Source organism: Trichoplusia ni, chromosome 14 (genome assembly GCF_003590095.1).
Source record: "Trichoplusia ni isolate ovarian cell line Hi5 chromosome 14, tn1, whole genome shotgun sequence".
NCBI classification, from domain to species: Eukaryota; Metazoa; Arthropoda; class Insecta; order Lepidoptera; family Noctuidae; genus Trichoplusia; species Trichoplusia ni.
This window is the reverse complement of record NC_039491.1, coordinates 3,188,311-3,215,995: the sequence shown is the minus strand read 5'-3', so window position 1 is coordinate 3,215,995 and position 27,685 is coordinate 3,188,311. Positions and strand designations below refer to the sequence as shown.

The following is a 27,685-nucleotide window of genomic DNA, read 5'->3' as shown; positions in this document are numbered from 1 at the left end:
CATTTTTTTTAAACTTAAACATCAGTCGCAATTATTATTACTAAATAAATGATCACAGATAAATACTCTATTTTACATTTTACAGTAACTAGTATATATTGTTTTTCAGACACCAGAATAAGACATATATTTTTCCAATTTTTCAGTGTTACTCTAATCAATCCTGTTTGGCTTTACAAAGATTCTATGAATTAGGTTTATGCTTTATACCAATACTATATGGTATCAACTAGTATGCAAAGCTTTACCATACTCATTTAAGACAGGTGAGATTTCAGATACTTATTATTTCTGAGTACTTACCTAAAAAGAACTATTGGCACTGAAGCACCATTTTAAACTTTTAAGTTTGAGTTTAATAGGCTCATAACATGAGTTCACTAACGAGTGTGTTACCTGTGCATTCTCCTCGGGTAGTTCTATTGTGATTTAGCATGTTCTATGTGTTGCTCACTTTGCTGCTCTAACTTTTCTACTGGAGCGTGATGTGTTCTGTCTACTGAAGTCCTTTTCTCATTCAACGACGCATTTGCCGAATTATCTGGCAATCCGTCAGCTATCCATTTGAATCTAAATCAAACCATATTTTATTTCATACTGTTTATAACCAACCTAATGAGACTGAATAAAGTGCTTTCAATTCGAGGCAAAAGCAATTTCATGCAGAAGCAAAGATACACAAAAAGCGTGAATCCAGCTATGATATTAAATGATAAGCATTGTCGGGTAATGTGGCAGGTCTACAACTACTGTGGGCATTCACACATGTAGGTTGAAATAAAAAGAACATATCAATTTTTATTATGTATTGTTTTCAAATGCAATCTCAACGTTGGGTACAAGGTAATACAAAATGTATAAAATCGGCACACTAAATATAATAACTATACTCACAAACAATCGAGATTCACACACAAGACTTACATAAGGGCCTAGTTGGTTCTAAGTACATTATAGAATGTCGTTACATATTTAAAACTCGTGGTGTGTTCTATTTTATTTAATGATAAATCTTAGCACCACTGGCATATATTTTCAATCATATATATTATAAAATTTTAACACACTAAGTATATGTTGCATGTGCGCGATTAAACTCCTCAAAGTAATGCAAGTTTGCGCGTTAATGATACATAAATAATGATAGCTGATGAATTCTTAAAGGGGTTAGTTGTTCGAGAATATTAATATTGTGTGCTGAAGCTTGGAAGAAAATTTCCCTGCAACAGAGATCTAAGACTAGAATGTTGTTTTATAGCCTCGACATGTTAACCATAAAGAGTAATTAAATATTATATTTGAATCGCCATTGCAGGGATCATTGTGTGATGTAACATTGAGCAACAAAGCTTACATAAATCTAAAGTTAATCTAAGATAAAAACAGTCTTCAATGTCTTTTATCATTTTAAAATCAATATGCGAAGTTATTTTGCTCAGCGCAAACCTAAAAGTTGAGACAAAATATACATTGTGGCTTTATACATTATTAAGGAAACCACAGTATTACATTTAATATTTCATGGCAATCATTCAACACAATTCTTCAATTAAAATAATATTATAACTAATTTTGTAATTCATTCACCAGTCACATTTAGTTTTACATGGACGTAACGAAATAAAATAAATAATCTCCTGTTCCTAATCATAACTTTAACAAATTCAGTCTCATTGGTAATAAAATCAAATTTATTCTAGCGAGTCTTTCCTCAAAAACTTTACAATAATTATAATTTTATAGATACTTATGACACGACACAATCCGTACATAATAAAGGCATAAATAGGAACCGAAATAATAAACAAATAAATTGATTCGTAGAAAATAAATGCAATGTTCTAAACTATAATAATATTCCATCATTAGTCATTTTGTTGTTTTTACCATTTTTATTACTTTATCTTTTTTTGTGTACACTTATACATTAGTACATGTATAATACAATTAATTATTTAACAATACTAAGTAATTTAACAATAATACCTATTTATATGTCATTTACATTAACATTTATTGATCCATTTTAACAATTTTTATATGGAGAATTATCTCCACTACAGGCCACAAACTACGTTATTATTTTTGTGAAATGTGCTACACAATATATGCTTCGTTTTATATTTCAACGATGAGCAGTAAGAACATTCTGCCATTTTATACAGCACACAAAGAGAGCTGAACCAGATCTATGAACGAAAATAATACACAAATATGGAACCTCTCCAATTTGTTTGTTTATGTACAGGTTAAGCAGATTAGATAGTAATCTGCGCCATGGACATGTAATTCGATACTTTAAAAAAACTTATAGACGAACAATAGTGCATTCAGTTGTTGAGGAAAGATACGCAGTGCGCGACCGTGTTGACGTTTTCCACCAACCTGTTGTAAAGTTCCCGACGCACACTCGCCGTGAACTTGCTAACGAGACACAGGGTCACTGCGCCCGCGAATATGGCATTATACAGGAGGACAAGCTTGAAGTTACCCAGCCACTCTATGCGACCAAACTCGCCCAATAAATCGAAATTCGTTATACCTGGAGAAAAAAACACGTAATTTAGAATAATCAAGTAGGTATATATTCGCTTATCATACTGGCTGTTCTTCGTTCCACGTCAGCTTTTTTTAGTGTGTCATTATTTTAGGACCGGGATGGTTGGCGCTCTTTGGGGGAGGCCGCGTTCAGCAGTGGACGGCAATAGGCTGAGATGATGATGATGATGATTTTACATTATTGATTAAATAATAATTTAATCAATGTCGAATTGAGAAATTACTAAGTACTACTAGCATTTGCTTATCTCTCATAAATCATGATAAATTCAAAACGAGGATACGTTTGTTGATAGGATCATAAGTGCTATTGAAAACGTATTAGTGAATTCGTAATATCAATCGAATATTACTTATACACTACATATTGTAAACGTAATTAAAACTTCAAAGGTGCGATAAAAATGGCACGTGCTGTGAAGCACGGCGCGTGCTTAACACATTCATAATGATTAGTGCGGTTCGTCGCCATCGATATAATATAACGGCTCTTGGTTTTCGACATAGGGCCGGCTCGTGGTGTAACCACCGCCGACCACAGGGGCGACTCCTGAAGACAACCGTCATTGATACTTACGAGCTACTTAGAGCTTACGGTAGTCCCTGTCATATACAATTCTAATTGATCTCATAGAAATATTATAAAACATCCTACCTAACATCTTGACGAGCAGCGGATGTGCAGTGGAGTAGGCGAGCAGCAGCGTGCAGTGCGCGATGATGCGCGCGAGCGGCGTGCGGCGCGCGCGCGGCAGCACGCGCAGCGCGCGCATGGGCGTGCTCAGCCCCGTCAGCGACGCCGCGTACAGGTACACGATCAGGAACGCCTCCAGCACGGCGCCCGCGCAGCCCAGCTTGGACAGCGACGCTATGCCCAACGTGAATTGCTGCAACAATATTATTTATTTTCTTAAAAAGGTGCATAGAAAAATTATAGTAGAATTACAAAAAAAGTGGCACCAATATCTAAGAAGCGTCTAAAAATTCAAAACTCGTTTATTGAGAAAATATTTCCAAGTAACACGTCTGAACGTTGCTAAAATGTCAACACACGTATTCACTCATTTGAAGTCAAACAAACATACATTATAGGTAATGGCGATGGATAAATACACATTCTTATCTGTACATATGTGTATCCTTTTGTATCCTTTATAACTATACCTTGTCATAGTAGATATTGAATAGATAAAGGCCATGTACGTACGTAAGCCTTGGAATAGTAGATGGTAAAGACAACTAGCCGTTTATTTATAACTTAGCGACAACCTGCTGTTTCACTCGTAAATCTTTTATATCGTGTTGGTCTAAATTACATTTACCTAGAATTTTGTCTCGAAAGTGTTTTCCACGGAGAGCTTCTGCAAGACAAGCAGGTTCTAGAATACTTCTAAGGAGTTCTAAAGACGTTCAAGCTAGAAAGCGCTTTTAATTAATTTATAATATACTGACCCGTGTGCTAAGCGGCAGAGCTTTGATTCCGATGAGCAGTTCGAGCGTGTTCTGCAGCACCATGAGCACCGTGATGGTGGTCAGCGCCAGGAGCAGCAGCATCGCCAGCGGGTACACCACGTTACGTTGGAGAGACGAGGTCTTGCGTTGATTTTCCACTTCCTTGAAAGAAAAAACAAAATTCTTGAATCTAGAACACTTTTGGATACTTTGGTTCTTTAACAAGTTCTTTGTAAGACGCTCGTTCCGAGCTGAATTGATTCCCGCGCAATATGAGCGCTGAGGTAAACCTGGTTAAACATAACGGCAAATGGGCAGAGCTTCGGTTGAAGCGACATGATACAAAATTATTATCAGTAATTTATTTATTTTCCTGCATTTCGATGGAGCGGCTTTGCACTTATCAGCTAGTATAATTAACCGATATTTCAATCAGAAACCGTTTTATTTCGCTCTGATCAGAACCCAAATACGTTTCCGTAAGAGTGGAATCTACGGCAGACATAAAGCAAGCAAGCAGCTTACATAGACTACATGGTTTTATTTTATAAAAAGAACTTAAAATTTGGAAAAACTTAAAATAAATAGAATTCCAGTTTTCTCAAGGTTACGTCACTCACCTTCCTTCTGCTAACAATTCTATGCAGCCTCTCATTGAGTCCGGCCTGAAGCGCTCCGTTCCTCAGCCGCAGTAGGGGCGTCTCCTTGCCCTGCAGCAGCGACGAGTGCTGGCTCTCCTTCGACATGGACAGGTCCGCGTCGGCGGGCGCTGATATGTCCCCGCGGTCAGGGTACATGGGCTCGGGGGATATGTAGCCCACTCCTGGAATGATAAAACTCCGTTAATCCAAAAATATGGATTTTCCTGTTGTAAGTTCGGGTAAGTATAATTAAACCTTTTTTGGATTAAAAGGTAACAAGACTTCAATCAACATCGAGGGCACTGGCTGGGTGCGAAAACATCTAACTTGCATCACGTCATCATACACGTTGATCCCATCCTTGCTGAAGGTGCGTGGACGCGGCAGTGAGAAATTGTCATTTTAGCTTTTAATAAATTAATTTGTGCCAAGGAAACAGCACAGTATCCCATAAAACGCATTCCATTTAATTAAAGCTAAGAAAATAAATAGCCTATCTTAACTGAATTGAGAAAAGGCTATAAGTACAGAAGTAAATTCACCTGCAAACCAATGCCAATTGCAATAATAATAGCGATTATAATGATTATAGAATCAAATAAAACGATATGATTTATAGACATAAAAAAGTAATAATCAATTTCTAGTTTTTAGACGGTTATTGAAAAAAAAACGATATCGCTTTATAAAAGCAAGCTATAAATTAAGCGAGAAATAAATACTACTAAAGCATTATAGTTCAAATACTATTTCGAGACGCACCAAACGGGTCAGGGTTTATGCACTTGAACGGTCTATAAATATTTCTATTGTTCTAAAATAAACATAGAGATAGCCGTGTATTTCTGTGGAGATTGGAAATCTGTTTTCCAAATGCGGATTTGTTCTGTACGTGAGATAAGATGATGAGTGATGTGAGGGTTCAACTCTACAGAGTAAACACAATAGTATTGGTTATGTCCTTGCACATTGTCAACGTTCATTAACCTATTGAGACAATGTATCGTTGCGATAAGCTCCATAGAGGTCCATAGTTTTCCTCGCGACTAAACCAGCCAGTGTTATTTTATTTTTGTTGACGTCTTAAATTTAAAAAATAATATTCTAGCAATAAACCCGGGCTCAAACACGTTTCTTTTATAGATATGTAGAGGTCACAAAAACTAGTGACGCGTCTAACCGGCTAAAATAATAGCTGTGTATGTATGTTGCAACATTGATTTATTATATGATATCAACGGCTATCGAATCTATAATTAACAAACCTTTGTACTGCATTCAACCTACATTGTCTGTGTATCTGTATATGTACACGTACTTAACTAGAAATAGTTTTAACGATTATTTTAATAGTATCTACGTTAGTTCTTAGAAAAGAGAGACAAAGATCGCTTTATGTTCAGTTGACGATAAATAATAAACACGTACATGTGATATTCTTGTCTTGGTATGTTCTTACAATTTATGCATCGGGGTAATATGCTAAAGTTCTAACATTAAAGCAATGTCATACAAGAACTAGAACTGTTATCCTTTGTGTAAAATGTACGTGACATTACAACAATTTAATCATTTCGCTGCGACCTAACAGACTGTCTTTATTCGTGTTGTGTCCACATTAAGTAAAGGTTAAACCCCACTCGTTTCAAGTGATATTTATGTATTTATTTCTACACACTCGGTAAACAAAGATTTAGTAGAAGCTTAGAATTTAGTAAATCTAACATTAAAATGCCTTGTTTGTAAGTTTCGTGACATTTGGTTTCATAATGCTGAAAGAAATAATAGATGAGCTATAGGATACTTAATTTCATAGCAATATAAATAAGCTAGACACCTAACAGTGAGGAGAGTGAACGTTTGTAAACACAGCTATTGTTAGCTAGGTCACTAGTCAGTCACTGTGATGTTCATCTCATTATGATATGATGTACCTACTTACGAAGGGAAACGTTCAATTCAATAACTTTTGTATGAAACACATTGGTCATTATTAATAAATGTAACAAAGTAGGTGGATAATGTGTTATCAAAATGCACCCATAAAACTTAATTTCTATTACCACGGCTTGATGTAGAAGTAAGAACTTATAGAAGTAGAACAAAATATAAACATTGTGTTCCAGACAGATAAACCTAAAGCAGGATAGTGGCTTCTGATTGCCAAACACCTATTAAAGTAACATTATTGTAATTGTGGAAGGTGACAGCGCAGTACACGGCGAAGAGCGGAGCTCTCTTCTATACCCGTGTATACGTATACGACGTGACGGTAGGCCACTTGGTCAGCTGTTAATAGCAAACTAGTTTAGCAAAGAAAAAAAAACAGATATAAATTCACATTAAATTATATAAAATAAAAAAATTGGAGAAGTCTTGCATTTATTTACGAGCACGACAAAAAGCATTATGACGTCTCATCTTTCTAAAATAATCACTCGGAATGCTACGACTCATTTAATTTAGTGTCATAAAAATCTTAGGCGACGATGCCTGACGATGCCAATGAGTGTAGGTACGTATAGTTGGAGAGACACTACACGACGATTAGTCGCCGGTCGAGAACAACCGGAGATTGGCAATGAAGAGATGTCACTTCAACGCTTTCGAACACATGAGAGGCATTGCATAATGCCAGCTAAACTATCTTGACTTAACCCACTTTTCTATACCCCAAGTCTAGAATTTTAAGTAGTAAGTAGACAAAGTATACATGAAAATAAGAAAGTCTCTTTGTTTGTTACTTTTTTGAATATGGAATGGAACAGCCATGGAGTTTGAACCCCACGACAGGTTATGTACTTTTTGCTGCAAGAACGTCATGATCGACACCCAAGCGGGCTGACTACGAGCCATATTAATTATCCAATTAATTTATTTATAGACTTAAAATGCAAATTTGCAAAAGAAAATAAACACCCGTGGGCTACGCCTTCAATATAACTCATCTACCATAATAGCCAGCTGCATATTCAATTAACTATGAATACTTAAAATACCTTACCGTCAGATAAAATAAACAAGTTATTGTGTAAGAGGAATAATCTTTAGCAATAGAATCTTATTTAACATAAATATATTGTGATATAATATAGTGTTGTTGACAACGCCATTGTGCGAATTGTTTAGCCAGCCAAAACAATTGAAGTGAGAAACCTGTTACAGCTCAGCAGTCTGGTTTAGCATTGAGATTTACAAATCTTCCGAATCGCCATTATTTATACTTAAACTATTTCTTTATTCAATCTCTAAACTTCCATAAAGTTGAATAAACCAGGTCACAGATAGGCTGAACTTTAAAGATTTCTAAAATGGCCGTCTCAAAAAATCTAAAGTTGCATCTATTTATACCGGTTTCGAAATCAGATTTTAATTATCTTGACTGTGCAGTTTAAGTATCCATTTAAGAATTTACGAGTTCAGGATATCCTAAACCTCTTCCTTAGCTGGAGAGTATTTTTACGTGTGTTGCACTAAGAACCTGCTTCGACCGCATACAGGTTATTGGCCGAGCTAACTGTACAGAATTTGTTCAAACTCCAAGTGTTGCTTTGACATGTATTATAGACATATTGTTTTGATGATGGACGGACGTGATGAAACTGTATCGTACAACATAATCAGTATAACTGATTGCGAACACGGCAGAGGGGAGCTCTACAATGCGCAGTTTTATATATGTACATATCTACTTAGGCCTAATCATTGTCAATTCGTGAATAACCTTCAATGTTGACTGCACGGTACGCACTGTACGTGCCATGTCGCAGGATCGATTCCCGCGTAGGGCAAGCATTTGTGTGATCTATGAATCCTTTTCCTGAGTCTAGGTGGCTGTGTGATTGTAACTTAAATATTTGTGATACCCGCGCGACACGAAGTTTAAATTTTTTACTGCGGGAGTCGATTTTTTTTAAAGTAGGTAAATTACTTATACCACAAAAAAAAACATCGACAGAACATGGAAAACACTCATATTACAGGAAATAGCAAACCAAATTATCCCCAAGTATACATTTAATTCAAAAAAACCAACATAAACAATTTAAAGGACGCTATATTCACTGTCGTTTAGTTCCCTAGTTAACACGGAAGTTGGGAGGCCACAGTAGTCGTGATGCGATCGTATCTTTGTAAATAAATATTTAACACGAAGATTACGAAAACAACAGTCGAACAAAATGCGTAATTTGATCTTCATAATTATAGTGAACGGTAATTGTCTACGGTTGACCGAGGACGGGTTATTTGCCTGAAATTCTTCGCAAGCCGCTTGGCAAAAGCATAGACTATAGTGTACAAATAGTAGGTGCAATATAAACAAATTCATTTTTCAAATGCTAGAGATTCGTAATGCGCAAGCCATGGCACGTGCGATGCGATTTTTGAATCATTATACGCTAGGAAGGTCATGTCGATGATTCGTAACTATTCGTAAGGTTAGGCCGCTCACGTCGTGAAATAGGAAGCGAGCGCAGCTTCATTACATACGCGGCGTCAAGTATCCTTGTACAGCAAGTATGTAATTAGAATCCATTGTTTAGACAACCAAATGCCTGGGATATAAGAACGCAACTTTAAATTCCTGAAGTGAATTCTACATTGGGCCTTGTGACTATTAGTATAGGGTTGAAAGATACCTGTAGAGACAGCATTGTTGATTCGCCGCCTGATAGTGTCTTCTTCAAAAGAGTACACGTAGTACTCCTCGTTGAGATCCCTCAGGAACTGGGGCTTGACCAGCACCCCGCCCACAACCCCGAACAAGCGGACGAAGCCGAGCGGAGTGAACACTGCAACAAACACTCATAATTAATCACCTACTTACATACGGAATGTCAATTGGAACATCTCAATGATTAATCGCAGTACTATGTTTTGTATCACATCTAAATTTATACGCATAATATCGATGTCTGTTTATTGAATCGATAAAAAATCTTCGAACGTCAACAAATTAAATACTGACGCACGTTGTACAAAAACCATATTTAAATATGAGGTCAAAAATACTACTTATTATGTATCCAGCTAGCAGTTTCAATCACCTTTATCAATTTGAAGTTGGTTCTAACAAAAAGTACCTACCTTGTCTGTGTAATATTTAAATATATTTTACAATATTCTTAGAAACCAAGTATTTTTTTCTATGAGCAGAATTAAAACAAGGAAGCTTCATATTTATCTTATGTATCTAACGTAAAACAATACTAAGTACACATAACACACGTGTTTAAAATTATCCACAAGGAAGCTTTTCTATTTACCTTGACTCCAAAATAGAACCGACTACAACATAAAAATAGATCCGAGTGCGGCCGTAACTTACTAACATTAAACATTCTTAAAAAGACGTGCCGACTTAATACGTAACATAAACACAAGCCGTTAAAATAAAAATAGAAATCCTACAAGTTATTTTAAATAAAATGTCACTAAACTCTGTAGGAGTAGTATCGTAATTAAGTATCTATAGTAAATTGGGTTCCGTTTGCAGAGTCATATTTATACGAATTATGCAGATCATGCGTACTTTTTACTGCCAAGACTCAGGGTAGCATTAAAAGTAAATGCCTAATAGTTTGTAAACATTGAGTATCAATATAACCCTGTTCTCTGTAATACTTGTATGGAGTTCTCATATTGCCGTCAGTCCAATACATACGTAACATAATTTGTGTTCCAAGCTTCCACTTGACAACGGTTGCTATGTACGGAGTTATGTCAATTTGATAAGACGGTTTGAAAACAAGCTCACGCTGATTTACAAGTTATTAATTTACAGAAACTAAACATACTATGAGTAATATATTAGCGAATCCCGCTTTAAGGGATCAAAAATCTATAGAGCAGGATGAAGAATTTACCAACTTCATGAAGAGAGTCGGTGAAGTGTCGAATCTTGTGAAAGACATGGCCAGTGGGGACAAAGTCAAGGCAGAAGCTGCCAGGGTCCTCGCCGATCAGTACTTGGATGGAAAAGTCATTCTCGATGATGATGTCAAGCTAACGGTTAAACAGAACCGCACCCTGATCAATGAGAAAGCTTTCAAAAATCTTGGGAGTAAAGATGCGGTAAGTGGGTCTTGTGGGACTTGTGAAACTTTGGTAGAGCTGAATTGTGAGCATACAAGTAGGTACGCTTGAAATAACATATTAAGGAATTAAAATAATGGTGTCTTATATCTTTAAGTGTATGTTCTATCAAGTTTTGTAAGCAATCTAATTTCAATAAATAATTTTAGTTACGAAATACTAAAACATTTCATGACACACTTAGCATTCCTAATCAAATTCGTAACAGGTATTATGGTAGCTATAAGTACCGATCGAGTAATAATTGAGTTACTCAACTCAGATCGAAACTAGGTTATCAGGAGTACTCTACACCTAAACATTTAACAATATTGTAACAAATGAAGCGTACCGTTATAATATAATCGTGAGTTTAAATCCCAGACATGCACTTCAGTTAACGAATAAAAATACAGCGTAGGTGGCACGTATAAATATTTATGTGTTGTGCGAGCACTGCGAACGACAATAGCATAATAACATGCCAAAGACATATATTTATCGACGTATGTACTAGTTAACACGTGGCCATGTAATTGGGTCGTAAATTCGTAATAAATTCGCTGATCATTTAAATTGAAGAGGCCTACTAAGAAATATCGTTTCTCATCACTCTTGAAAATTTAGATAACAACTACGTTTTGAACATACTACATGCAAAAGCATGAAAGGCAACAGGTGATAAACGGCACAAGCCTTGCATTTTTATAGTAGACCTCAGATGCAAGTAGATGCACGTCCCCGTATAATATTATCAGTGAAAGCAATTTGGCTCGCGTTTCTCTATAAATAAACATCCAACTCGTGTAGATACTGTTGTTCTTTTCTATTTGCATCGCGCACAGAAATATTTATGCTCATTCGATGTTAACATACTAGTGTATCGTCATGGGGTGAATACGTTGGTTAACGATCGATCCCTGACCTTTAATAACACGTCACGGATAGATAAAAAGCGCTGGTAGTATTGATAATGATCTCCTACAAATGTAAGCCCTGTTTAATATAGTATTTATGAGCTCCCGGTGTATTTTATTTACCCTAGGAATTACATGTTTGGTCAACGGTAGAGAATTGAGCATCAGTAAAAAAGTGTTATGTTCAAATTAATGTTAGGAGCAGGCATGAAGGCGCTAATTACACAATCAAAGAATGACAACCAAAAATGTCTGAAATACCTATATCGTAATCGGTTGTGGTTAAATATAGCTCTAGATCAATAGGTCAGTAAGACGTAGACACGTACTATGACACATTGTACTATTTACTCAAGTATTTACTTAATGGATTTGGAAGTTTCTACGTCTACCAATCATTATTAATTTAGAGTAACGATAGCCTTTGTATTAAATATTCATATTGTTACTGCCTATTGAATTAGATTTTATCTACAGTTCATAAATTAAACACGGTCTGATCAATTTTACTTAATTGAGGTAGGAACTTTCTCGTAATTTCTTTCAGCTAACATGTCCTTTTTGTTTAAATTCAGACTGAGGTTGACAAAGAAGCTTGGATGGCAGAAGTTAGCAAGGATGCAGAAAAGCGTTACCAAGATCGGAAGGTTCGTCGCGAGCGTGCCGAAACGTTCAACACTCAAGCTATCAAGGCGTTCCGCCGTGGGGAGTACGACAAGGCGCTGTCATGCTACAATAAAGCCATAGAACAAATCAGAGACAACCCTATGTTCTACTGTGACCGAGCCTTGACGAACATCAAGCTAGGGAAATTTGAAAAGGTATATCTATCCTTCTTCTTCTATAAAAAATAAGTAACAAATAGAGTTCTCCCTCTATCTACACAAAAACACGGGTAATTTTTTTTTGAATATTCTGGGTTTACCTGCGGTCAAGAGCCTTGATCCGCAAGGCAACACAGTTGATAAAAATGATAGGTCAATATGTGACTAATAATCTAAATATTAATAAGATATTATCAGTATTACCACGATCGGTTGAACATAGATAATGTTCTTAAATAATGATAATGGGATTATTGTCTAAATATTCCGTACTTCGAAATTGATTATTTTTATGTTCGAGAAGAAATTACATTACAATTAACGGTTAATACAATTAATCTACTTTTGTTTGGTCATACATCATCTTGATGTTGTTTTGAAATTTATCCGGTGTATCTGTTATTTAACAAGATCTATTTTGGGCACGAAAACAATAAACAAACTCGACTTGATCAGCTGCAACAGCGTACGAGCTGTGGCGCATTATGGTTTCATACAAACATAATCAACCTTTATCAGTCTGACGAATATATTATATAAACTAAACCTTTTAGGAAATACTTGACTGTCTTTCTGTACTAAGCTCTATTATTATCGGGAACTGTTTACTTCATAAACCAATATTCTCATACTTTGGAGCAATAATAAGAAATGAACTAGCAAAACAGACCTTTGTTTGGTAATTAAAGCCCCTATATGTAATATGGGGCTTTACCACACTTATATAGTGAATTATCAAATGGAATACTCAATATACACACCGCAAAGTCCACAACGCAAGCTGTACAAACAATAATAATGAACGACCCGGTATCAAATTAAAATTATCAGAAAACATTCGTACGTAGTTAATGTGTTTATATTATTCTAGAAATATTTGAATTGTACACGGTTAAATCATATTTTATATCCTATATACAAAAATTGCATTTGTCAAGTAGGGATGTACATTGGAAATTATCTGACATTAATATTCGACCTATCGGAGAATGGACCCTATATTTTACATAAAAAATATTCTCAGAATACTGTCTTTCCAGGTTGCCGGAGACTGTGACCTAGCACTCCGTCTCAACGAGAAAAGTTATAAAGCGCGGCTCTACTTAGCAAAAGCTCACAAAGAACTTGAAGAATTGGATAAGCTGGAAGAGAGCAGGAAGGAAATAGATGAAATGTTTCCCCAACACAAAGAACTCACACAATTCTTTCTCGACAAGAAAGTAGGCTACGAAATTGAGGATGAAGATGAATAAAAATATTAAAATACATGTCACACTAGAAAGTTCCATCCAAGTTCAATGCTGCAATTTATTTTAATGACAATTATTTTATTTGAAACACGATTTCACGAATATTTTGCAGGACGAAGATAAGAACATTTATGTTTATTTTTATTCACGTGTATTGAGTTAATAAAACTTTATTAGATTTAAACACTAACAACTGTTTAAACGTTATCACTGCCGTTATATCGATAAACGACATCACCTTCCTAGATTATCGTTATTGAGTATAGAATATTATGTTCTAAAGATCATCATCGCCAACTGTTGACTGTTTCTAAAGAAGAATTTATATTTAGTACTTAATGTGCCGTACTCACTTTTTTAAGCTCAACATTACAGTAAATGTCATGATTTTAATTCATAGCTATAAAAAATAAAATACCATACATCCTAACACAGCGCAGCATGCTAAATGAGCATGGTCTAAAGGAAATTGGACGCTGTGAAAAATCATTTTGCGCTCCATGTATGTACACGAGTACATACGTTGTTCTATTTGCAACAAACGAAAGCATCCGTAATCAGTTGAAGTAACAGCCAAGTGGGTGATAAGAAATTACATCGCTTAGAGATAATTTAATAAATAAAATAAAGTAACTTTGAAGTACTCACCTAGTAACATAAGAACTCCAACGAACGACACACAGGAATACAGGAAAGGGAGGTATGTCCACAAATCTGTGGGCAAACAATGACAAATGTAAATACAATTTACCATACAATACATTAACGTGACTTATAATACATTCATATGATACGCTCCGTAGGTTTTGTTGTTAGGGCTACTGGTGTGCTGCAGGCATAGCAATCAGGACAGCATCATACTTTATCCACCTCGCGTGATGCGTGTCGATGCAACGATTCAGCCGTTTCAATCATAGATTAACATTTAACATACAAAAAGCCTCATTAAAGAGGATGTGAAACCGGTACAGCACGAGCGAGCTTAGACGTTGGACATTCCTATTACAATATCGTACAAATTTGTCATGTCACAGATGAATGCACATTGTTTGACTAGCTTCGTTCGACTTTAGCCAATACATTTTGGAATACAGGCGCATTGTTTTTGTTATAACCGTATCACGGTTTCCGGAGCAATCGACGCACCCGTAACATTAGCATTGACTCTGGCCGGACAATTACATGTGCTCGCCTTTCTTTACAGTCAATTGAACACGACGGACATATTATTTGCGCCGACTGTAATAACTGTACACCGCAAAACTAGTTGTTATGATGTGAACTATTATGGAACTAAATGTTACAGAACTTTTTACATGTTTTTTTCAATATTTATTAAAGGTGACTTACTAAGCAGAGCATCAATACTGGAGCGGTCGCCTTCCAACCAGGCTGAGATAACGTAAGCAAGGCCCAGCATAGCAACACCGAGCAAGCCGAGGACTATAAAGGTCTCGTACACTCTGCCCCGCAGTCCTCGGCAGCCGGGGAAACCAGACGACTCCGAGAACAGATACGCGAACGGCAGGAACACGAACATCGAGAGGTTCGAAAATAGGAACACATGATTCCATAGACCTGGAAAACTTTAGCTTATTAATGTCGGGTATTTGGATAATGTTGCTATCGAGACATTCAAACGACAAAAAATTTATCAGAGCAAACAAATTTTGTGTCTGCAAGAGGCTCATCAGGCTCTATCCATCTAACAATAATTAGGTACGTGAAAATTTATACTAGGTATTTTCATAATAAAATAACTGCCGAACTGATAAAAACGTTTTAGATCTCAAAATCGGTTTTATATTGTATCGAGCTAGATTTCATAACTTGTGCCGTTGAGTTTTTAGCACTAAGTTAGTTGATGTAATGTTCATTGTTTATTGCATAAGGCGGTACTACACTGTTTTTACGTACAATATTGAAATTGTCTGTTTGAACAACAAGACACGTCATACATGTATGCTGTGTTTAATTATTTTTTTGTTTAGATTGTTTGCTCATATTTAACATTTTTATTACCTATCTGATTGCATTGATTTTCCTTCAATTTACAGTTAAAGACTTATTAATTAAACGGCAACAAATGACGCGAAATAATCTCGATATACGGACGCGTAATGACCTAAATGGTTAAGGGGTCTGTATCTGTATAATTCTGTTGTTATTCAGGCCCCTCTGATATTTTCACGTTTTTGAATGGCTTTATCATTAATGGTTATTGTTATCACCAACCACTTTTATGCAGAAAAAAATACACTTATGTGGAATTTTATGATCTTCCTGCAGACTATGAATACTAGGCTTAGTATCCTAGATTCCACAGGCAGTCATTGTTACATGCATAACTGGCATTGGCTCTCAAGCCACCATACCTCACTGAGCATTTACATTTAAAGATCTACAGATAGTCAATGACCTCTTCACAAATTACTTTGACCCATTGTATCACTTCAAATAGTAGTTCGGTTAATTTTTGGTTACAAATATGTAAGTTTCATCTATCAGAATATTTAAAGTTTTATGTGCTTGTTATATTTAATGGTAAAAACTTACCCTGTATTAAAGAACTGTTGAGCCATTTAACATAATAACTGTTAGGGTACAAAATTAGCACTTCATTGCTAACTATTGAGACTGGAAGCAAGAGTGCAGAGCCTAGTGACACAGCTAATGCAAATGTACACAGCCACAGGCTTATACGGTACACTTTCACTTCGTCTTCATCTCCCGTAAAGTAATCCTCGCTGTCACGACGTCGGAATTTTTCAATTAGCATGAATGACACAAGATACAGGAGAATAAAAAGTAGTAGAAAGATCTGGAACAAAGAAAAGAAACAAATGTTTATTGTCACTTCGGAATTGTTTTCTTCAATAGTCTATTTTAAATATCTGTAATCTTTTTACAATGGAATAGAGAGTCATTGAACTGAAAACCTAGATAACAAGCGGGGTTCTCTATTTATAGGAGTTAAGAAAGGCTTATTTCTAGGTCAACAAAGTTACTTTTATAATATTTCTATAATGTTTAAGATACGCACTACAGTTTTCATTAAGTGAAGGAGTTTTTCCAATAGTAATTTATTTTGAAACATTATTTAGAAGACCATACCAGACATAACATTTTATTAATGTGATTTAACAGGACAAAACTTTAAGTATTTTTTTAAGTTTTATTGATTACCTGTACATTTTACAGTTATGTTTTATAGATTTTTTTTTATGAATCCAAACATAAATATATCCAAATATAAATGTGATATAAATAAATAATAATTTTTGAATTTTTATTTAAGTCACATGGCTACTTACAATTTCTAGCAGCTTGGGCCAAGAGTGACTTATTACGGAATAACCAATGAGTAATTATAAGATTATTGTAACCCGATCATCAGTTTTAATTAAAATATAAACTTTACTCTTATCAGGGTAGTCACAGTCACACTAGAAACCGCAGACTAATCTACAAAAGGAAATTATTTACAAGGAAAGCTTGATTCTGTACTTATGTTAATAATATAGAGGGACTATAATCATGAAGGGTTAACTTTGTATAAAAGGATTCTTTACATACAGGGCCAGTAAAATTGTTTAATTAGGCACATAAATTGTATGAATCTTCAGTAAAGTTTTTTAAAGTTGTTTATAAATAAGTGATATTTAAGCATCATCAGATTTACCATAGCTAGTTTCATGAAAATAGCCTAGTTAACAGTAAACTAACAGAGGTAACAAATAGTAACTAGTTTTCTAAATAGTTAAAAAAGAGTGTTTATGGCACAATAACCTTGCTTAATAAGATACTAAGATTCCTTTAATAACTGGTGAATGGAATGTAGATTCTGCATTTGAAATATTTGAAGACTGCACGAGTAAATTTCGAAGTCGTACGTCGACATCGAAATTTACACGAGAACATAATAATAGTCTTTGTTCAATACTTACAATTTGCTCCCTAACATTATTGTGAAAAATCTGTTCCCGCAAATCTGCCTCCTCATCATCCATCATTCCGCTTTTGTTTAATTCTTATCTTTTAACAAATATCGGTGTTTCTTTGCTCAGTCTATCATTGAAATAGCACATCATTTTTTAAATAACTTTACATTTTAATGGAAATTAAAATAAACCAAACACCACACTAGACATCACTTGTAGACTTTTAATTTTATTTTCACCACACAAATTATAAAAGAGATTCAGTAACGATAATTACTATTTAAAAAAATATTTTTGCAAGTAGCACACAACGCAACGAAATAATGAAATTGTGAATGTGAATGGCAAAAACACGACCAATTTACAGTAGTGAACTTTAATTTTGAATGTTTTACTTGCTTTAGGATATGGGCTTTTCAGACACTTATATAAAGTCAGTTTTCAAATAAATATCAAATGATGTGACTTTAATCACGCAAACATCATAGGACAATTATAATTGTTTAGCCCATAGCTGGATAGGTGTGCACTGACAAAATTTTTAAACATCAGCTCAGGAGCAAAACCTTATGGAAAACGACTAGCCACCCGATTAAAGACAAAGATTACTAATTATACTCACTGAAACAAAGACAGTGTTAAGTTATAATGCAACAAAAAAAAGGTAGACTTTTTCCAATGCAGGAAGACTGATATTGGAAGCTATTGTTCCAAGCCAAGGAATGAACTCGACAAACAAAAAATATAAAACCTGCGCGGTGTCTGTGTTGAAAATAATGTCAGTGTCAATGTCACAAATTTGTAAACAAAACGATTATGACAGACGTAAACACAAATCCAGACGATAACAAGTTCGAACATGAAGTTCTAATGTGATATTATGTGTGTGTTTTTTCTGAAATGATGTCGCAGGATCTTAATTTATAACGCCAACATGAGCACTTTAGATTGTAAGTAAAATTTAATATTAAGTTATAATTTGTCAAGTTCACAATTATTACATACTTTGAAACTATTTCTAATAAACATGTGCAGTTTCAGATTATAATAATTCAACGAACACTGAATTTTCTGTGAGGATTGTGGTCTGCGATCATTATTTGGCGAAACCAACTCCCGGTTTAGACGTGATATATTCAGATTTTAGAGGAAGTGATATAAAACAGGTAAAACTATGAAAATAACTCGTTTTATGTTTTGCAAAGCATCATCAATTACCTTCTTAGGATCGAGTGAAAAATATTTTCTACCTGCTTTTAAAAACAATAAATAAAATATAGTATATTTATTTTGTAAGATAAGTTACCCACAATAGTTTGTATAGAACCTCTAATGGTTTCAGGTTCCCATTTTAAGGATCTTTGGGCCCACCCCAGATGGCCACAAAGCATGCGTGCATATACATGGTGTGTTTCCCTACTTTTACATACCATGTCCAACACCAAACCCAGAGCCGCAGTTTTTGTATCAGGTATGAAAACTCTACACCCCTTACATTTTCCTTTCCTATTTAAAATTATGATTGCTTTTTATAATGTTTACCTTTTCTTCAAGATTGCGGCAAGTTTAGACAAAGCCTTAAATATTGCACTGAAACAGGCAATGTCTGCAAATCAACATGTGTACAAAATATCACTAGTCAAAGGATTGTAAGTATAATACTAGTTAGTTTTTATAATAATACCATACCTAGTTTCTTATTCTTATTAGCACATATTGTTTTGCTGTTGCAGACCATTCTATGGATACCACAACAGAGAACATCTTTACCTAAAAGTATTTTTATACAGCCCTGGTTTAATTAAACAAGCAGTTGAGCTCTGCAGCAATGGTGCCATCCTAGGCCAAGTATTCCAGCCTCATGAATCACATTTAAACTTCACACTCCAATTTTTCATAGACTTCAATCTATTTGGCATGAGCAATGTAGATTTACAGCATATTAAACTGCGGAAACCAGTTACACCAAACTTAAGTGAAGCAGACCAATCATCCAATGAATTTGGACTTAAACCTGAAAGTTCTTGCTATTACGAAGGAGATTGTGTTGCAGCACATATTATTAACCGGCAAAGGATAGGCAAAGGTGATGGTATTGAAAACCCAGGCTTGGAAGAAGTATGGAATCAAGAAATAGAAAGAAGAAAACAGTTGAACATATCACTTGCATCAAAATCTTTATCACAAGGTAGAATTAAAGCTGAAGAAACAGAATCACATTACAAATATGAACAAATGTTTTTGATCAAAATGTCCAATTTGATTGATAAGCCTGTAAATGTTGAACCTGAAACGAAGCCATTAGACATAGTGCAATATCCAGCTGAAAGTATGGCAGGATCTCAGTTATTTAAAGCTGTAGATGTAAGTGTACATTTGCCTAATAACACACTTGGTGCAAGTTTTAATAAAACTCTAAGAGGAGATCTAAATGAGTCTGCAACTGAAGAATTCGATGATACCTTGGTAGATGAGACTTTGGCTCTGAATAGTAGCCTTTCTCTGCACTACAGTCAAGTTTTATGTAAGTAACCCAGATTTTTTTTAATTTTTTTTTTTGGAACTGTGAGCTTATCCTTATTTATCCATTTCTTCCACAGTAAACAGTGAAGATCTGGATTTGGTAGATATGTTACAAGATATGGATGCAGAAAAAGTTGAAGAAGATAGTATTATGGGTACACCTGCAAATGTCGTGATTGATGAAGAAGACGAATTTGATGATGCTGAATATTCACAAATTTTTGATGAAGCTACATTACTTTTAAATCAAGATGTAAGGTATGCAAGATTCGATTTACCGTCAAAGTTTGTTAAGATTGCACCTAATGCAGATAATTTACTTAATGTCGTCATTTTAGTAAAGGTGATGAAAGTGAATCTAGTTCGTCATGGAATGATTCCTTCTGGGATGGCGCTAGTATACCACAGCTTGATGGCACATTTGACGACGATCGTACGTATTTGTTACCAAATGACAGTAGTCTTTAATTAATAGTGTAATTACACTACTTAATTGAATTATTTTTTTAGATGTAAAAAAAGTGAGAAAAAGAAAAATGAGACCATTCAAACTTGGTTTATCAAGACCTAGACCTAAGAAAGAGCGTACAGAGGAATCTGACAGGAAATCCGAATCTACTACTGATGTAAGCCAAATGGAAGAAATTAATGTCTCCAGAGATACTATAGAAGATATTTCAGATGGGTTTCTTAGGGGAGTTGTAAAAACTGAGCCAGACAGTACATTATTTGAGAAGTCCATGATCACCGACCCTGATAACGCAGTTAAACGTGAGATAGAAAACAAATCAATCCTAGAACTAGTTAATAGTGTAACAGAAAGTCATAAACGTTTAGAGCCATTAGCCGAAGCTTATGATAAACAAAATAATTATGAACCAGAGGCAGGACCTTCTAATTTTAAAACAAATGAATCATTTAATGAAACACTCAATGAAAGTACACAATCAGAGAATGAGAAACTAGGTATAGTCAGCTTTTACGATACATCCAAAATATTTGATACAACACTAGAAAATCAAAAAGATGACACTGCAAGTGACTTAGAAGAAAGTTTTAACGATATTGCAATAAAAACAGAAGAAGTAAGTTTCGTCGAAGAAACGGAAACAAATGTTTCTGAGGATAAAGTCGTAATGAAAGAATCACCTAAAGAAATAAAAAAAGAAAACGCAAGTATAATTCCTGCCAAAAAACCGAAAACAAAAATTCTAAAACCGAAAATTAGGGCACCGACTTTTGACGAAGTATACTCTACTTTGCATGAATACAACATACCTAAGGTAAGAAACTTAACACCATTTTATTCGGATCCTAGAGATGTAGGTGATAAAGTAGAAATCGGACAATTAGTGTTAAAAGTTGGCAGTAAGCTTGCAAGGGATCAAAAACCGTACGAGAGAGTTCTAAATCGGACCACTATAGAAGAATGGCGACAACTGTTGTTCATGCAATCGCATCAGTCCATGTCTCAAGAAGCCATAAAACCAGATGATTTAAGAATATTTCTAGCAGGTAACAGAAAATGTGTGTTTCGACCGATTATGAAAGCCCCCACAAGAAAAGAAGTAGAAGAATGGATAAAAAACAAAAATGCCAACAGCAAAAAAGAAGAAATAATAGAGAATAGTATTGATGCGAGCAAGCAAAATGATGAATTAGATAATTCTCAGGCATTAGGTCTGAATGAAATTGATAACAGTATAAATATGGATAACGACGAAAAGGTAATTAATGAATTTAAAGCATTTTGTGTTTACAAATTTTAAATTTGGCTAAACTAAATTATTTTTATTAGGATAAAACTACGAATTTGAATAATAGTCTACAGATCACAATGCAGCCAGATGGTTCATTTCTATGCTTCGGAAACAGTGAGAATCAATTTCAAGCCGGCTCGAGCGAAAGTCCAACAGTAGATGTAAGTAATATATAATTATTGATCAATACAACTACATATACTATATTATTATAAATACCTGTTAAACAAACAATTTTAAGATGTGAATATTTTTGCACAGGTAAATTTTCTCACAGTTATGTTGGTGGAGGTTCATACATCTGTCAGAGGAAATTTAAATCCCGATCCAGCGATCGATCCTATTTGTGCAATATTTTTAACTATAACTAACGACAGTCCGCCCGGTCATCGCTTGGCACAAAGCATTACAAAAATTATAGTGGTTGAAAAAGTTACTGCAGCCACGAAACATTTGGAGAGATGTGTTTTTAACGTTGATATATCAACGTTAACGTATGTCGACAATGAAACTGTTCTGATAGAAAAAATAATCGAATTAGTGATACAGCATGATCCTGACATATTGTGTGGCTATGAAACTGAAACAAGTTCCTGGGGATATGTTTTGGAAAGAGCACAAGTTCTAGGTCTAGAAATTGTTAAAGAGGTGTCTAGAATAACCGAAAAACATCGACAAAAGCGTTGGAGAGGGGACGAAAATGATTTCGAAGGGAAAATTATCGGGAGAATCATGTTAAATGTGTGGCGATTGTTTCGGCACGAGATGGCACTGTCCAGTTACAGTTTTGAGAACTGTATGTACCAAGTTTTGAAGGAGAGAGTTCCTACATACAGTCATGCGCAGTTGTGGACGTGGTGGAGCGAAGAGTCTAGGATATTACGATGGATACCGGTAGAGTATTACTTGACAAGGCTATCTGGAACTGTGAGAATGTTGGATAAACTTGATATCATAAGTAAGCATACTCTCTATATGTACTAAACTATATTGCTAGTTAATTTCGAATATTTAACCCTAACCAAATATTTTTTTTATCAAAGATAGGACATCAGAACTGGCACGGTTATTTGGGCTGCAGTGGTGGGAGGTCCTGTCTAGGGGTTCTCAGTTTCGTGTCGAGTCTCTTATGCTGCGAGCTGCGAAGCCACTTAATTTAGTAGCACTATCACCCACCGTCAAGCAGAGGGCAGCTATGAGAGCTCCAGAATGTTTGCCACTTATTTTTGAACCAGGTTAGTGCAGACTGATTTCCGTCGCTCACCGTTCTAGCTGATAAGCACAAATCTACAAGACTCCAACGTACTTTATGATGGCATATTATTTTTTCCCAGAATCTCGTTTCTACACTGATCCTGTTATCGTGTTAGACTTCCAAAGCCTGTATCCATCCATGATGATTGCTTACAACTACTGCTTTTCGACATGTATTGGTCGTGTACAGAATATCAATGGGTGAGTATAACCAACCAATCGATTTAACACAAGTTCATATTTTTGTTTATATTTAGGCTTAACTCAAACCTTAAGTCAAACCCTTCTTTAATGCGTGTGTAAAAATATACTACTTGTTTTTTTTAGCGAAACATCATACGAATTTGGGGCATGGCGTTTAAAAATACCAAAATCAGAACTCGAAACATTAGTAAAACATGGTCTGGTCCACTGGTCACCGGTCGGAGTAGGATTTGTTAAGGCATCCGTACGCCGCGGTGTACTACCAGCGCTGTTGCGCAGGATCTTGGCTGCAAGGCAGGCAGTCAAGAAAAATATGAAAGTGCAAACTGATGAGGCAGTGAAGAAAGCAATGCATTCCAGGCAATTAGGTAACATTTACTCTCTTGAACGTTGATCGATGCAGGAATTTTTTGAGCGGTTTTTTTATATCTTCTTAAATGCTGTGAATAGTTTCAAATAATTTGGTTAACCAAGCAGGGTTATGATTAGATGAATTAACAGCATAATTACTTGATCAGCCACAATTTATTATAAGATTCGTATTTTTTTTTAGGGTTAAAATTAATTGCAAACGTAACGTACGGATATACGGCAGCAAACTTCAGCGGTCGAATGCCATGCATTGAGGTCGGAGACAGCGTTGTCGCTAAAGGACGAGAAACTTTGGAGCGAGCCATTAAGATGGTGCGAGAAAGCAAACAGTGGAACGCAAAGGTAAGCTACGTTTCCGTACACCCTTAAACAAAATCATCTTGTGCAAATCGTAACAACAATTTGCAATACGAGTTCGAGTGAAATTTTATCATAATAATATGTAGATAAAACTACCTCATAATTGGTCAATGATTAGTATGATCTACGTTCGTTCCGATAATATGTAAATGACCTTACTTACATCATATTTATATTTATTAAGTTTCCATCCATGGGAGAGCAGACAGCATTAGAGATATTTTACGTTGTGATATTAAAATTTCCCAGGTTATTTACGGCGATACGGATTCTATGTTCGTCCTTGTACCGGGAGGCACTCGTAAAGAAGCATTTGAAATTGGCCAACAAATTGCTGACGCTGTCACTGCTGATAATCCGTCTCCAGTCGCACTCAAACTTGAAAAGGTAAATCACATAGCTCAATATGATCTCAATACAAAACAAACTACACTATTTTGATTAGGATGACTGAGATTAAATAGCACCCCTCTTTTGCGTCAGGGGTTAAAGATAAGCATAATCTCGGCATAATATCGGAGTACCTTTAAGGGGAGAGAGGGGTACACTACAGTTTTCGTCCAATTTCTAGTAGCGCATCAGTGGCGCCACTAACGCAACTACAAACTTTACGGACTGATGAATATAGAGGCGCCACATGCCACTGTAACTAAATACTCATATTCAAAGTATTCTGCATTAACAGGTATACCAGCCATGTATTCTACAAACGAAAAAACGTTATGTTGGCTATATGTACGAGAGTGCCGATCAAGAGAAGCCAGTTTATGAAGCTAAAGGTATCGAAACTGTGCGCCGTGATGGCTGTCCAGCTGGAGTTAAAGTGAGTAGTCGATGGCATTCCACGGCTTTATTAAGGAACTATTTTATATTTTGTACATGTGCACGAGTCAGGGATCATACCACCAACTATTATAATAAGACTGTTTCATTTGTCTAAACAAGATAATAGGCACTAGGCACAATACACAGTCTGTGTAATAAAGTGTAGAGTGGCTGTCTCATCCACAATTGCTACTTTCTTGAAAAGTAAAACCCAGTTAGTTGTTTATAAAAGTATGACCGGGCTTTACACTATCTTATAAATTATTGTTGTGTTCATTTTACGAACTTCCTATGACCTTAGAAAATATTTTCAGTTACTACAACGAGCTCTATGTGAGTTATTCGAGACTTGTGACTTGTCTCGCGTCAAACGTTCAGTGAAGTCGACGTTATCTCGTCTCGCCGATGGTACTCTCCCACTGCACGAGTTGTTCTTTACGAGAGAGTATCACGGACCTAATGGGTATCGTCCTGGTGCGTCTGCGCCGCCTAACGAGATAGCTAAGTATGATAATCTTCTTCGTTTAATTATAAAAATACCTCTAGAAGCAGGATTTCTAAATGTATTTTCAGGGTAAATACCACCATGTAAATGTTCTGTTGCCCTCTTCCAGTAAAAATTTAGTAATTATCGCCACTTATGCTAACTGTAGATTGGCGATTCGAGGCAGCTGTTTATAAATATTATAGCGATTTTTTCTGTGACCGACCCCAACATAGTTGGGAAAAGGCTAAGCTAATGATCTTCAATATTATAAACACAAGGCATTCTATGCGATTAATATACTTTTTTATAAGTATATCGGTTTTGTACGTAGTAAAGTCATATTTATGTTTCCGTGCAGACGTTTAGCATCCCAGGACAGACGCGCGGTTCCTCGTAATGGCTGGCGCGTCAGCTGGCTGGTGACGGCGGGTGCGCCTGGCGCCGCGCTCGTGCGCCTCGCGCGGACTCCCGCGGAACTACTGCGGGACCCCGCCCTCCAGCCACACAAGACTTACTACGCTGCTAGAGTACTTCTGCCACCGTTACATCGCTGTCTTTCATTGCTTGGGGTCGATGTATTTAAGTGGTGAGTAACTGACTGACATTATTATCTTCATAAACATTTTCACTAAAAAAATAATGTACTAATATTAGAAATGGCCAAAAACTAAATTGTCCATCCCGTTTTTGGACAGAGTAAACACTCAATTTCATGACCTAAGTCCTTAAAATCAAAAAGTCTACAAACGATCGAAGTATGTCATCTCTAGGTCAGCCTTAGTGAATGTTGGGCCTACCCCCCCTCCCTTTTCTGCCACTTTCTATCTTGTGCGTCCCTCGCCCAGATATTTTTATCGAAGTATAAATCATATCTATTATGTTACAAGGTGGAATGAGATAGGCTACACCCGCGAGGCCGACCCTGGCACAGGCTGCGGCGCGCCTCCGCACGGCATCGCGCGCTACATGTGGCGCTCGCGCTGCGCCTCGTGCGGCGCCCGCAGCGCGCGCGACTCCCTCTGCGGCCACTGCGCCGGGGGGCCGCGCGCGCAGCGGGCCGCCGCCACGCTGCTGGCCAGGCTCAGCACTGCGCTTAAAGATGTCAGCTATTGTGACAACGTAAGTTTAGACCCTAGCCAGTGCTACAAAAAAGTCATTTTACAACGCTTTTTAGTAAAGTGAACCAAACTGAAATAGGACATGCTGAGCTTCATTACTGATATGTTGTGTATGATGAATGAATTCTAAATTAAATATATTCTTTATGCCTCAGATTTGTAAATCATGCTGCGGCCATAATCGAACTCTGGAATGCGAGAACACCGAATGCCCAGTAATATGGCGACGCACCACTGCACAGCACAAACTTACTCAAATCCGTGACGTCATCAGCCATTTACCATCTAATTTCACACAGGAGTGCTTAGACTTTTGAATCTTATTTATACAAAATAATTTAAATAATGTTTAATTAATTTAAAATACTTTCACACATATTATTGTATTTTTTGTAAATAAATCGGTAATCTCAAAGCAAAATGTAATGTCTGCATAATTGAAAAGCCTGCATTATTAACTAAAATTTAAACCAACTCCAAAAGCAATCAGCACTTGAAAGGCGAAAATAAACTAAATGACAATTACCTTATAACCATAAGTACCAGGTAGGTATTGAACTCTGAAGTCGACGCAAAGCCTAATTTTCATAGTTAATTTATATGTTGATTGAAGTATGTTGGACTTTAAGAGCTTCACACAATTTCATTTCCATTACCTTTACTAATAAGTTCCTAAACAAAATGGATTACAGCTGAGTTTTTTTCGGCTAATTTTAAGTTGATTCCTTTTTTTAATGTTAATTGCACAGGTTGGGATTACCTTTTATAAATTATGAGCAGGCAAATGGCCTGAAAAAGACTCAACTAAGGTCAATATTAAGCGAATACCTTTGAAGGTAATTCGCCGCTCAAATTAAACAATAATGGTCATAAATAAAAGCTACTGGACCTGAATAAAATTTTCCCGGAAGTAATAATATCACCTATATATTGTTAAAGTTGTAAATTATAAGGCTTACCCTTATAATTTATTTATTATTTGATTCATCTACATAGATTCGCCATTTCGGCCTTGAAGAAATAGTAACAACTACATTGCCCGACAAGGGACAGAATAATATTTATGGCTTAAAAGGCACTAGGCAAATCTGATCTTTTTACTTATCTGTTAAATAAATTGGGG

At 35.9% G+C, this 27,685-nt stretch overlaps 3 protein-coding genes across 4 annotated transcripts; 2 read left to right on the top strand and 1 right to left on the bottom strand.

The window, feature by feature from the left end:
- Positions 1 to 15: 15 nt before the first annotated feature.
- LOC113500757 (protein Lilipod) lies at positions 16 to 18,031 on the bottom strand. 2 transcript variants are annotated; one of them, XM_026881644.1, is made up of 10 exons: positions 17,666 to 18,031; positions 16,275 to 16,539; positions 15,069 to 15,296; positions 14,367 to 14,432; positions 9,293 to 9,445; positions 4,632 to 4,834; positions 4,012 to 4,173; positions 3,215 to 3,446; positions 2,386 to 2,542; positions 18 to 570 (listed from the first exon to the last, which is right to left on the bottom strand). In XM_026881644.1, the coding sequence occupies exons 1-10, from the start codon at positions 17,729 to 17,731 to the stop codon at positions 420 to 422; spliced, it is 1,683 nt and encodes a 560-aa protein (XP_026737445.1). In that variant the 5' UTR covers positions 17,732 to 18,031; the 3' UTR covers positions 18 to 419. The 2 variants fall into 2 exon arrangements, with proteins under 2 accessions (XP_026737446.1, XP_026737445.1); XM_026881645.1 differs by lacking the exon at positions 17,666 to 18,031 and having other exon boundaries at positions 16 to 570; positions 15,069 to 15,304; positions 16,275 to 16,384.
- LOC113500762 (tetratricopeptide repeat protein 12) lies at positions 9,801 to 13,908 on the top strand. The gene is made up of 3 exons (XM_026881649.1): positions 9,801 to 10,727; positions 12,220 to 12,465; positions 13,509 to 13,908. The coding sequence occupies exons 1-3, from the start codon at positions 10,452 to 10,454 to the stop codon at positions 13,719 to 13,721; spliced, it is 735 nt and encodes a 244-aa protein (XP_026737450.1). The 5' UTR covers positions 9,801 to 10,451; the 3' UTR covers positions 13,722 to 13,908.
- A 395-nt stretch (positions 18,032 to 18,426) lies between the features above and the next one.
- LOC113500755 (DNA polymerase zeta catalytic subunit) lies at positions 18,427 to 27,546 on the top strand. Its single transcript, XM_026881642.1, has 20 exons — positions 18,427 to 18,609; positions 18,695 to 18,825; positions 19,002 to 19,130; positions 19,214 to 19,308; positions 19,393 to 20,183; positions 20,260 to 20,440; positions 20,521 to 20,615; positions 20,693 to 21,909; positions 21,981 to 22,103; positions 22,204 to 22,900; positions 22,986 to 23,177; positions 23,277 to 23,397; positions 23,524 to 23,768; positions 23,954 to 24,114; positions 24,382 to 24,519; positions 24,818 to 24,955; positions 25,272 to 25,462; positions 25,803 to 26,030; positions 26,332 to 26,563; positions 26,718 to 27,546. Exons 1-20 carry the CDS (start codon positions 18,594 to 18,596, stop codon positions 26,877 to 26,879), a joined length of 5,283 nt encoding a protein of 1,760 aa, XP_026737443.1. The 5' UTR covers positions 18,427 to 18,593; the 3' UTR covers positions 26,880 to 27,546.
- The last annotated feature ends 139 nt before the right edge of the window (positions 27,547 to 27,685 follow it).

Excerpts from the sequence above, each read along its gene's own strand:
- LOC113500762 (XM_026881649.1), top strand. The coding sequence starts at position 10,452 with ATGAGTAATATATTAGCGAATCCCGCTTTAAGGGATCAAAAATCTATA. Across the intron at positions 10,728-12,219 it reads ATCTTGGGAGTAAAGATGCG|ACTGAGGTTGACAAAGAAGC; the intron begins GTAAGTGGGTCT and ends GTTTAAATTCAG. Across the intron at positions 12,466-13,508 it reads AGCTAGGGAAATTTGAAAAG|GTTGCCGGAGACTGTGACCT; the intron begins GTATATCTATCC and ends CTGTCTTTCCAG.
- LOC113500757 (XM_026881644.1), bottom strand. The coding sequence starts at position 17,731 with ATGATGGATGATGAGGAGGCAGATTTGCGGGAACAGATTTTTCACAAT. Across the intron at positions 14,433-15,068 it reads CAGTATTGATGCTCTGCTTA|ATTTGTGGACATACCTCCCT; the intron begins GTAAGTCACCTT and ends GTTTGCCCACAG. Across the intron at positions 2,543-3,214 it reads GCTGCTCGTCAAGATGTTAG|GTATAACGAATTTCGATTTA; the intron begins GTAGGATGTTTT and ends TTTTTTCTCCAG.
- LOC113500755 (XM_026881642.1), top strand. Across the intron at positions 23,398-23,523 it reads CGTGTACAGAATATCAATGG|CGAAACATCATACGAATTTG; the intron begins GTGAGTATAACC and ends TGTTTTTTTTAG. Across the intron at positions 23,769-23,953 it reads AATGCATTCCAGGCAATTAG|GGTTAAAATTAATTGCAAAC; the intron begins GTAACATTTACT and ends ATTTTTTTTTAG.